The sequence below is a fragment of the Lygodium microphyllum genome, chromosome 22, assembly GCF_053477565.2.
Source record: "Lygodium microphyllum isolate KBCC chromosome 22, Lygodium_microphyllum_v1.1.10, whole genome shotgun sequence".
Taxonomy (NCBI): Eukaryota; Viridiplantae; Streptophyta; class Polypodiopsida; order Schizaeales; family Lygodiaceae; genus Lygodium; species Lygodium microphyllum.
This window is the reverse complement of record NC_141156.1, coordinates 10,382,621-10,395,366: the sequence shown is the minus strand read 5'-3', so window position 1 is coordinate 10,395,366 and position 12,746 is coordinate 10,382,621. Positions and strand designations below refer to the sequence as shown.

The 12,746-nt window shown below is 42.5% G+C and overlaps 1 protein-coding gene across 6 annotated transcripts in view; it reads left to right on the top strand.

The window, feature by feature from the left end:
- The window catches only part of LOC148016893 (uncharacterized), a 56,438-nt gene that overhangs the window by 24,041 nt on the left and 19,651 nt on the right, over positions 1-12,746 (top strand). For all 6 annotated transcript variants that reach the window (XR_015687968.1, XM_087663522.1, XM_087663523.1 and 3 more), the window contains one exon: positions 12,439-12,642. Coding sequence is in view for 5 of the 6 variants with exons in the window: in XM_087663522.1 (XP_087519648.1) it covers positions 12,439-12,642 (204 nt within the window). In the remaining variant the exon portion in view is untranslated. The remainder of the gene's footprint in view (positions 1-12,438; positions 12,643-12,746) is intronic.

The following is a 12,746-nucleotide window of genomic DNA, read 5'->3' as shown; positions in this document are numbered from 1 at the left end:
GGCTCGAGAGGGGGTGTTGAGAAACCCTTCATCCTTCACCTGCAGTTTGTGTTTTTGCATTTTGTATTTAGGGTTTGTATTTAGAGTTTGTAGCCCCAAAAAGGGACGCCACCCTAGACTGACTGTGCCTATATGTAGGCCACTCTCTCATACATTCCTTATGGCTGATTCATTCAGTCCGTCACCTCTCCAGCCTCTCCACTGCCCTCACACCCCTTCATGAGGATATTGCGGTTTGTGGTTCGTGGCTGTCTTTATTATCTTCCTTGTGCTACGACACCCTTGTTCCCTTGTATCACATTCACTCCATGATTCAAATCTTCATCATTCCATTCATTAGAGTTTCTTCTCTCTTCTCTTCTCTTCTCCATGTTTGCCGAGTTTACTTCGTGTTCCTCCCCGCAAACCCTATTGTCTCGCTAGTACGTCATCTTTTGATAGTTCACACGGGGAAAAAACCCTTCTCTAGCTAGAAGGTAAAAAGTGCTCATGAGATAGCGTTCACACCAGGATATGGGAGGAACACGAAAAGTGTAACATGCGTGAGAGTGCTAACTGTACAACATTAAACTGCCAATGCTTGTCTAGGGGATGAATAAGTCTCTAACAAGGGGTTGCGTGGATGACGAGCAAGGAGAAGGGCAACCAAGCATTGGTCTCAACGGGGGCTCAGGCAGTAATGGCGGTGGCTGATAAGGTATGCTCTAATACCACTACTAGGTTAGGGTTCAGCAATAGACACTCACATGAGAGAGAGGAGAGTGCTAGAAGGTCATATCCACTATGTGAGAATGAATGAAAGTACAATCCCTAAGGTACGAAGTACCACATCCACTAACTGGTGTTCACACGGGGAAAAAACCCTCTCTCCAGCTAGAAGGTAAACAGTGCCCGTGAGATAAGGGAGCGTTCACATTGGAACATAGGAGGAACACAATAAGTGTAACATGTTTGTAAGTGCTAATTGTACAATAGTAAATTGCCAATGCTTGTCTAGGGGATGTGTAAGTCTCTAACAAGGGGCTTCTTAAATAGTGAGCAGCCCCAAATCTAGCTGACTGCTGCATACCCGTGTCCTAAATCTGCCGATCGGCATTTAATGCTGGTTGTGTGCTAAAAATAGGCTGACTGTTGCATGGGCAGCCACCAGCTCAAACCTGATCACAGCTTGTTCAGTGTGAACGCAATAGTGGACAGCATAAACTGAAATGCACTATCTCAAAATAAAGGAGAACCATTGTGAATGCACTCCTAGGTAGTCTAAAAGTGAAATGCACTCTAATTCTAGACGTGGAAACAATCAAAGTTTCTCTATCTCTGTTAGAGTCTGATGGAACTCACAACTCGGAGATGACAACATTAAATAAAATAAATTAATAGATGTTTGTCATGGGGATGCAAATTTCTTACTTACTGCTTTGGCATAATCAAGTTGTGTAGATGTTAAGTGCAAGTGAAATTGGGCACGATGAGAGTCCAAAAACCATAGCTTGGGCAGTGGGAAACATTGCTGAAAGTTGTGATAAGTTATGATGGACATTTCCAATGGGTGTTTGGTGATAGTCTTGGATCTAGGCATTAAATGTGCCCTTGGAAATGACTTGTTGTGTGGTTGGGGCTAGAGAATTTGGACATTTAGTGCTTAGAACTAAGGCTAATGAAAGTTTCAAGACTTTTAAGTTCATAGGGCTAAGCATTTTAAATTGTGGATAGGTAGTGGGGCCAATTTGTGGGTCAAGTAATTTTTGAATTTCCCCACTTAATTATTGCTGGAAATTCAGTTCTAGAAGCTGACTTAGGCATTAGCGGGTGTGCCACTTGTCTAAAGAAGAGAGAACATGCCATGCAAGTCTGGGACAGCCTGTGAGGGCCATTCTTGGCTGAGTCAAACTTTGGAGAGAGCGTGTGATGCTGGTGATTGCTGACCTAGGGTTTGCAGCAGTAGCAAAGGGTTGATCTGGAGCAGGTGATAGCAACCACATGATCCCTAATAGGAGGCGACAGCATCTTGAGCCCTCAAATCAGTTGGTGATCACGCTCGTGACAGGATGGGCAGCTGTTCTTTTCTCCACCTTAGTGAGAGGTGGTGGTGGTAGAAGAGGAGGGCTTAACAGGGCTTTTCAAAGCTGTTGCTGCCATCAAAGTTACTATTTTAGAAAATTTCTCTTTCATCTTTGATGAATCTCTCTCTCTCTCTCTCTCTCTTTCTTTACAGGGCTTTTCAAAGCTGTTGCTGCCATCAAAGTTACTATTTTAGAAAATTTCTCTTTCATCTTTGATAAATCTCTCTCTCTCTCTCTCTCTCTCTCTTTCTCTCAACTAAAATTCAGAAGAGATTGCTGGTATAAATCTGATCTTTTGCTGTAATCAGGGGTTTTCAGCAGTCTTGGGAAGCATGCACACAAATTTCAGCCTTGTAACAAGAGAGATTGCTGAAAATTGAAGAAATTGCAGCAAATCTACGAAGGAATGCATGTAAAATTTGTAGTGAAAAGTAGGGATTAGAGGATTAGTAGATGATAGGACACTCTGCACAATGAGAGAAAGAGATAGAGACAATGTGGAAAGCAGAGTGAATTGTAGTTGTTGATTTCATTACTAGTAGTTGTATATATACATGGTACATTAAATGAGGTAGGTGAGCTCCTACTCTTAAGTATCTGAGATATTTACAAAGAGGATAACTATGGGATCCTTTTGTCCTCATGTTTGGCTATCCTTATCTTATCCAAACTTTTATCCCAACATCCCCCCTCAAAAGGATTCTATAGGGAATTTAACTGAATACAACTACAATGAAGAAAAAAAAGAGAGTACAACTAAAGATCTGTCAGAGTGCAGCGGTGCGGAAGCGTAGGATTGAGAGAGAGAGAACGCAGAGAGAAGAGAGAGAAAAGAGACAGTGGAAGATGAAGATCTGCTGTATAAAGTGTGCTGTATACTAAGATATGTAGATATGTACACGGGCGCAGTGCGCTGAACTGTGTGTCTCCACCTCAACGATGCAACCTGCTGTTCACCTCGAAGTCCACTGCAGTTTGCACGATCTCCTGTTTGAAATTTGCGAATAGAGACGGAATCTGCGCGAGCCTCTAGCTTGTAATCTGCGAGCAAAAAAGTGTAGGAGACTCCTAGAAATCGCGGCTATAAATAGCCAAAATCTGGGCGCCAGATAATTGCATGTCGGCTGCATTAAATGCAGCCGACTGTACGGAAGTAGGTCGGACCGCCACGTGGCAGTCTGACTGTACAATCCGACTGGATTGTGGACTGCAGTCCGACCAGGTGACTGATCTCTAACACCCCCTCTCAGAGCCTGGGCGGGGCAGAAGCCTGAGGGATCTGGCATGTCTCCAAAGTAGAGCTTGGGGAAGCGCCTTTGTAAACAAATCTGCAAGATTGTCCTTCGTCTTGCAGTACTCCACAGTGATGGTCTCATCTAGAAGCTTCTCTCTGATAAAGTGGTACTGGATCTCTATGTGCTTCGTCCGGGCATGAAAAACAGGATTCCATGCCAAGGCAATGCAACTCTCATTGTTGCATTGTAGCATAGTAGGACGAGTTTGGGGGCAGCCAAGCTCCTCCAACAATCTCTGAAGCCACACAGCCTCACATGTGGTGGAAGGCGCGGCCCGATACTCCGCCTCAGTAGACGAAAGGGCTACTGTGGGGTGCTTCTTGCTACTTCATGAGATAACACCTGCACCCAAGGTAAAACAATAACCTGTAGTAGACCGCCTGTGGTCCACATCACCAGCCCAATCCGAGTCGCTCCAACCTGCAAGTACAAGATCTGAACCACCTGTGCCTGCTGGATAGTGAATCCCTAAATCAGATGTCCCCCTCAAATACTGAAGTATCCTCTGGGCAGCCTGTCAATGCACCGTCTGAGGTTCACTCATGAACCCTGTCAAGAGCCCAACAGCAAAACAAAGATCAACACGAGTGTTGAGGAGCCAAATCAATGATCCAATCAACTGACGATAGCGGAAAGCATCCGCCATAGGAGAAGTTGAATGTGAAGTGGCTTTCCAGTTTGGATCCATAGGAGTAGAAAGGGTCCGACAATCCTCCATCGCAAAAGAAACCAAGAGCTCTTGTACATATCTCTGCTGAGAGATGAAGATCCCCCTCTGAGACTGATAAATCTCATGGCCCAAGAAGAAACGGAGTAGACTCAAGTCCGCCATCTTGTGATCGCCATGTCTTCGGAGGAAATCGGCTTCCTCGCATTCTGAACCTGCATCTGAAGCTGTTTAAGCTTGTTGATGTGCTCCCGCAACGAAGAAGACTTGGTCACAGACAAGGTACGCATCTGCACCTCCAAAGAAACCCGCTTCATAAGGGTCATCCGGTTATACATCTGATCAAGCTCCAGCCATATCTCCCGAGCCACCGTTAAGTGCTCGATGTGAGCTATCACGGCTGTAATACAAGACAAAAAGAAAGGAACGAATCAGGGCATTTAGTTTGTCCCAGTGAGACTGTGCCTTGGCCAACTCCGCACGAGCATCAGAAGAGAGTTTGGACTCATCTCTCACCGAGGGCCGGTCGATCTCCTCCTGTACAAGCTCCGCCAAATCGTAGGACTCAAGGATGGCCAACATCATCACGCGCCAGATGTGGTAATTGTCGCCATTGAGCTTCTGATCTGCGGGAAGAGCCGGTAAGGTCCATGATCGTCTGGAACTCCAAGTCAATCTCTATAGACATCTTTACCTGTAATGCCTTCACAAACGCAAAAGGAGCCCCCTCTGACTGTGAAAACGCAGCCTGCTAGGGTTCTTCTGCGTCCCGAAACTTCTTCACCCGTCGGAGGCGATGAAAAAGCAAAACCTGCACTTGAAAGCTGAAATCTCAAACTTCCTTCTCGTCAAACAGCAGCAAACAGTAGCAAATCCACCAACTGGACTCCTTTCCCGCGCGCCCACGCTCACTTCAGCCTTGTTCCGAGGCACAGCCCTCCTGCTTGCCCTCAAACTTTGAAAACGCAGCCTTGTGTTGCGATGGAAACTCCTCTTCAGGTTGGTTCTGCACTCAGTCAGCCCTTCAATACTGCTCTGATACCATGTCAGAGTGCAGCGGTGCGGAAGCATAGGACTGAGAGAGAGAGAACGCAGAGAGAAGAGAGAGAAAAGAGACAGTGGAAGATGATCTGCTGTATAAAGTGTGCTGTATACAAAGATATGCAGATATGTACACGAGCGCCGTGCGCTGGACTGCGTGTCTCCACCTCGACGATGCAACCTGCTGTTCACCTCGAAGTCCGCTGTAGTCTACACGATCTCCTGTCTGAAATCTGCGAACAGAGACGGAATCTGCGCGAGTCTCCAGCCTGTAATCTACGAGCAGAAAAGTGTAGGAGACTCCTAGAAATCGTGGCTATAAATAGCCAAAATCTGGGCGCTAGATAACTGCATGTCGGCTGCATTTAACCGATTGTACGGAAGCAGGTCGGACTGCCACTTGGCAGTCCGACTGTACAATTCGACTGTACTGTCGACTGCAGTCCGACCAGGTGATTGATCTCTAACAAGATCATGATTTACAACCATTTGGAATATTTTCCCCTCCCCCTCAGAGCATGCAAAGGATTTGCATTGCAAATTTGTGCTTCAAGTGGGGAATTAATTTGGTGAGAAAATTAGTAGCATTATCACAGGATGGTACATAGTCAAGGGTGGTATGGGAATTTTCTACTAATTCTGGTAAAAAATGATATCTCATATTAATATGATGGAGTTTGGGACTTAATTTAGGGCCTTGGACCACAAAGATACATGCCTTGTTATTGGTGGAGATGGAAATTTGTTGAGGCTGATATCCAAAGCTGATATCCTCTAAGAGTTTCTTAAGGTAAATAACTTCTTGGGCAGTCATGCTGTATTCCACATATTCGGCTTCTGTATTCGAAAGTGCTACTGAGTGTTGCTGTTTGGTGTTCCATGAGATAGGACCACCTGCTAGAGTAACATTAAAACCTGAGAGATCTTCGGGTAGCAAGGTCGCCACCCCAATGTGCATCCAAATATGCCTTTAAAGAAAGTCATCTCTATCTTTAGAAAAACATAGCCCCACATGAGATGTGGCCTTGAGGTATGTCAAGACACGCTTCAGTTGCTTCCAATGTTTGTACGTGGGTTGATGCATGGCCTTGGAAAGAATATGTCGTGCATAAGACAAGTCTAGATGGGTACAAGTAATTAGATACCTGAGATATCGAAGTGTTTCCATATAGGGAATAGTTTCCATTTCACGGGCTTACTCATTTGAAAGAGAATGAGATGAAGACGGATTGAGTTGGAGATTCTGGGCAAGAGGAGTGACCACGGGGTTGTGATTTTGCATGGAATAGCGGGAGAGAATAGACATAATGTAGGTGTGTTGATGCATTTTTATGGATATGGGTGTCTGCTAGATTTTAATGCCAATACAACAATGCATGGGACCATAATCTGTTATAGCAAATCTGTTATAGCAAATTGGGAGGATATAATGGATTTGGCCTTGGACATTGCATAATGAGAGTTAGTGACGATAGGGATGTCATCAAGATAGAGACCTAGGATAATGATTGTGTTGCCTTGAATGAGAATATAGATATTATGATCAGTATCTAGCCTTCTAAAGCCATGGTGTACTAAGTGAGTATGAATGCGAGTGTACCATTGCCTTGGTGCTTGTTTCAAGCCATTGAGAGCTTTATGCAAACAACAAACATGGGTAGGAAATTTAGTATTGACAAAGTTTGGAGGTTGGGACATATAGATTTGCTCATCTAAGTGAGCATCCAAGAAGGCACTTTTGACATCGACATGATGTAGAATTAATTTGAAACGAGCAACCATGGAAACTAATGTCCGTAAGGAAGTCATAGATTGTACGGGAGAGAATGTACTTCTGTAGCGAAGGCCTTCAATTTCTTTGAAATCACGAGCTACAAGTCGAGATTTGTACTTATCAATGGTACTATCCAGTTTGAGCTTTATACAAGGCACCCATTTGCAGCTGATTGCTGATTCTCCAGGAGGAAGTGAAACCAATGTCTAGGTATGGTTTTGAAGAAGAGCCTTGTATTCCTCGAGCACTACATCTTGCCACTGAGAAGCTTCATGACTCCGGAGTGCTTAGTTGACAGAATGCAAGTGGGTGGCTTAGGAATGCTGTTAGGAGGTGGATGTCGACCCTATTCAATGGCAATGTTGGCTTGGATATGGAGGTCATTCAAGCTCTTATAACATGGAATTGGTAGTGACATGACTTCATCATTGTCGGAGTCGGAATAGCTGAAGAGAGTGATGGCTATGGAAGGGAAAATTAGAGATGGAGGTTTAAGGGTAGCTACAATAAGAGCAGTAGGAGGGGAGTTGCTTGAAGTGGAAGACATTGCAGCGATTTGGCTAGACCTTCGAAGAGTGGGAATGGAGTTTGAGTATACTTTTCTTCTTGGATTTGCTGTGTTGAGTTGATCAGGAGATAAGAGAGAAGATTGTTCAGAGCTGAGGCAACTGGGAGTGAATTGAATGATTCTGGAATTGCTGTTGTACTTTGGGCTTTTAGAGTTTGAGTATACTTTTCTTCTTGGATTTGCTGTGTTGAGTTGATCAGGAGATAAGAGAGAAGATTGTTCAGAGCTGAGGCAACTGGGAGTGAATTGAATGATTCTGGAATTGCTGTTGTACTTTGGGCTTTTAGAGGTGTAGTGGTGGTAGCATTGGGCCACTGAGATGGATATAGTTGTGAGGGGGGCAGTTAGAGAGCTTGGGTTGTGTGGTTCAGATAGATAAGGAGTTGCATTAGTTGCTAGAATAGGAGCTGTAGGAGGAGTAATGGCGCTGTTTTGCTTGCGTGGACAGTTGACTAAGCAGATATGGCGCCATACATTGAATGCTTGGATCTAGTGAATCCTTGGAAGGCAGGCTTGAAGCTAGCATTGTTGTGGTTGTAGGCGAGCTAGTGACTGGAGCACGCGTGAGGTGGATTGAGGGTTTAAGGTAGGGATTAAAGTGGCATAGTTAATTTTGTTGTGTTGTAAGGCTTGTCCACATGTGGCAAGTGGCGAGGAAGCTTTGTGAGGGGATAAGTGATTGTGGCATATTTGGGAGCCTCCAATGTGAGTAACAGGAAGAGATGATTGTGTGGCACATGATAAGGTGGGTATAGTGGGCATGCCATTAGATTTTTTAGATGATATATGCAAAGGTGTGGTGGCAAATGGGGCAACTGGATAAAGGGTTAGGGATTGTGTGCTTGTGATGGTGGAACATTTTGGGAAGAGATCGAGTTCACTAAATATGGCACTCGTACCATAAAGCAAGATGTTTTTGTGAGTCATAAAACCGAAAAGCTTTGTGACCATAGGGCTCACCATATCTTGTAAAGATAAGTTGTGTGGGTTGAGGAGAGAATTTGGACTTGTGATCTATGTTGACAAGAAAAGTCGTGCATCCAACTATCTTCAGATGTGATAAGTAAGGAGGGTGGCCAGACCATAGCTCGTAGGGAGTGTGATTATGTAGAGAGGTAGAGTACAACCTGTTTTGAAGCTATGTTGCTGTGGCAATTGCTTCCTCCCAATATTCATTTCCAAGACGTGCTAGTGATAGCATAGCTCTTGTAGCATTTAGTAGAGTACGATTTTTATGTTCAACAACTCCATTTTGTTGTGGATGATACAATATGGTAAGCTCATGTTGAATTCCAAAGACTTTGCAATAGTCTTCGAACGCATGTACTTTCCTCCATTATCTGTCCGAAGAGCTTTGATTCGTAACTTGTGCTTTTTTTCCATTGTTTCTTTGTGTTCTTGGAACTTGGAAAAGACTTGCAACTTCCTTGTGAGAAAATATACAATAGCATATCTAGAGTAATCATAAATGAGTACCATGAAGTATTTAGCTCCAGTGAGAGAAACATGATTGATGGGACCACAAATATTGGAGTGTACTAATTGAAGGGGTTGAGTTGTAATGGAGTAGGATTTGAAGTATGGAAGATGTGTGGCTTTGTTGGGAACATAAGCTTAACAAATTGGAAGTTGAGAGAGAGAAGGAGGAATGACGAGGACAAGTTTCTTATGGATAAGTTGTTGTGAGAGGCATGACCAAGTCGAAAGTGCCATTTTAAGAGAATCTTGTGGTGTATTGGTGAGTGAGGTGGAGTTAGTAGAAGCATTTGCAGAGGTTAGAGAAGTGAATAGCCAAGTGTGAAAAGCTGATCTAATTTTGGATAGGTGAGAGAAGGTGAAAGTAACTGTAAGATGCAGTGGTCTTTGTAGAAATGAGTAGTGAGAGAAGATTGACAAGTGAGCTCACTTATGCTTAAAAGATTTTTCTTGAGATTTGGAACATAGTAGACTTTATGTACCTTGATTACGTGATTGGAATAAAGCTCCACTTGAATGGTGCCGTAGCCTTGAGCTTGTTGGATGCTGTTGTTCCCCATGGCAACATTGAGTGGAGTGGACATCTCTATGAAATTGACCAACCATTCTTTATGAAAATTCATAATTTCCAATGCTAATAAAATGAGCTTGCCCCTTTGAGTGATGTTTGTTGAATTTGTTTTTTGCCGATAATCATTTTCTATATGACCTTATCGTTTGCAAACATTACATATGAGATGATAGTGAGGATTTCTTGAGATGGATAAGGATTGAAATGATTGATGAGAGTGGGGCTTGTAATGAGGATTACCAAGGATTCCTTTGAAGTTAGATCGAGGAGAAAACTTGGGCTTTTGGTAAAGAGAGTAAGCTCTTTTGTGAAGATGTTTTGGGTTGTAGGCAGTTATAGCTAGGGCATTGGAATCTTGAGTAGAAGAAGTGGAAAGAGTACCTCTCATGACTTGCTCTTGCTTGATTCTGTTGATCAGAGGTTGAAGCTTGAATTTATTAGTGGAGATTTGAGTGGTAATAAAGGCTCTCTAGGATAGAGGCAAAGAGGAGAGAAGAAACATAGCTTGTAGTTTTTCAGAGATGACTAAACCAGGTATTATGGTTTCATCTAGCAGGGACTGCCACTGTTCTAAGAACTTAAGTGGCAGATTGATCTTCATGTATAGTGGTAGTGGATAGTTTTTTGAACATGGTCATTTGATACACAATATCTATGTGTTCATAGGTATTGTTGAAGAAATTCCAAATACCTTTTGCAGTGGGTATTGTTTTTAATAGTTGTACTTGTCGATCTCCACAATGGATAAGTATCTCTATTCTTGCAATTGCATCTCTTGCCATCCAGTCTTCCTTGTCTTCCTCCTTGTTCAGGGCAAATTTCCTTGCCATTGATGATATTCCAAAGGTTGGCTTGAGATGGGTAGAGTTCCATCCTCAGTTTCCAGACTTGATAGTTACTGCCATTGAGTTTGTCGATCTTGATGTATCGGTTGTAAGAGGTAGTGGCATTGATGAGAGCCATTGGAAGAATGAGAGTAAAGGAGGATTAGTGATTTGTGATTTTGCGGAAGATATGACAAGCTAGAGAAGTAGGACCTGGGGCTCTGATATCATGTAGTGAAAAGTAGGGATTAGGGGACTAGTAGATGAGAGGACACTGTGCACAACGAGAGAAAGAGATAGAGACAATGTGAAAAGTAGAGTGAACTGCAGTTGATTTCATTGCTAGTAGTTGTATATATACATAGTACATTAAATGAGGTAGGTGAGCTCTTACTCTATATATTTGAGATATTTACAAAGTTTTCATGAGCTTTTTGAGGATGCTAATGCGATCCCATTCTTGGCTCCTTTTTCTTCTAGTCTTGACCCCCTATAGGGGGGAAGAAGAAGCTTATTCAAATCCATATCCAAGGGCCAAGAGAGAAGAAAAAGAATTTGTCCACAGGTCACATGTGATGCACACGAGTAGTTGGCAGTAGCAAGAGGAAGGACTGGAGAAATTTTGAGTGACTTGAGGTGAATCAGCCCTAGGAGATGAAAGAGAGCTCTTATTCATGATCACTTTTAACAAACAAGCTGAATGCATGCAAACAACAGGCTGAACCTTTTCTTACAAGGCTGTCCGAACGTTGAGGTTGCAAATTGATGCACGTGAAGACAACTGAGGCTGGGTTTTGGCCGTTTTCACTCATTTTTTCACTTGACAGGCTCTAGAAGTGTATGTAGTGTTTTCTAGACATGCGACAACATAAATGGCATTAAAAAGCATTCGTTACTTATCCCCTTTTTGCTAGGGCTAACTATGCTATTTTCTACATACTTTTCCAATACTGCAAACTTTTGGAAAACCAACCATATGCATTTGAAAAAAACTGTATTACGACTCACAATTTTTTTCTTTTTTCCCCTATGTCATAGGCTAATAGCTATCATATTTTGGAAGTTTTTCCTACCCTCACTTGTAACTTTATGTTTCAGTCTTGCAAGCCTTCAATCCTCTATTATTGATATATTTGGCTAGAAATGCTCAATGAATCATCAAGTGACAAGTTACATGCTTTGAAAATTTTAATGTTTGAACTTTGTGCTGTGTGGTTTTGTATAGGAGCAATCTATTCATGGGTTAAACCTTTAACTTTGGATTTTAATCTGTACATAATAGAATTTTCCTATATCTTATTTTTTGAAAGTATGGAAAATTCAAGGGTCACGTATGGTTCACCCGAGGTAGTGAACCATACTTATTTCATACTTGCATACTTGTATGCATTTGCCATATGAAAATGTATGTTAAAACTATGGTCAATAGTACATCCCAACTATAAGTGTGCACGTACTAATCCTTTTTCTGGGCTGATCCAATCCTGTTCTTGGCAAACCTCTTTTTTCAAATTCTTTTGCAAAAAATGATGCTGAATTTTTCAGTTGAATTCACTTTATGTTTTGGGTCCATCCCATCATCAACAAAAGCCATATAGCAATTCGATCTCAAAGTTATGCAAATGCAAAGCCAGTTTGCGGATTTGGATTCTTCCATACAGCTGCTATTCTTGACAGCATCAAATTTGGCTGACTATGCAAGTTAATGAGGGACAATCCCCCTGCTCAATATCTTGTACTTTTCTTTTGAACTATTGCCCCTTGCCTTACATAAGACACTTGGCACAAAGTCTTTGCGACTTATCTGACTTAATGCACATATGAGTAAATTGTAATAGGCATCCTAGTCATCCACCTGCGTGATCACAAACATTTACAGGTTGTTAATTTGAGTGGTGACAATATACAAACAGCCGTATCATTTTTTCTCCTCTCACATTGAGAATCTAATGTGCCATTCTGCCATCTAATTTATGCCAACACAAGCTTTGCTAATGAGTTTGCACCACAAAACACGATCCAAGCAAGTACTATTCTTATTTCAGTGTGTGCTATCTCTGTTTGTTTGAGGCCTGTGTCTTCCTAGCTCTACGCTGCAAGAAACACTTATAAAGACTGACATAGCCATACACTAATCTGTTTGGTTTGGTGTACTGCAGGTGATTGATGGGAAAACTATGACATCAGTTGCCATCATAGGCAACTTGCAGATTTTCTCCAAGATTCGTGGAAGTCATACGTGCTTATCAGAGTTTACTTTCACGGCTGACAGCATCCATTTGGCAATCAAGGATTTTCTGGACTTAACCATGAGCTTGCAACTGGATGAGCTTAATGGGTTTGGCTTTAGCAACCACCAGCAAGTATGACTTTGATCAACTATCTGGTTAGATTGTTTAACATTTGCTTGGATTGTAAAGGTACAGATGATTGTGACTTCAGAATGTATTTGCGGTTTTAAACTTAA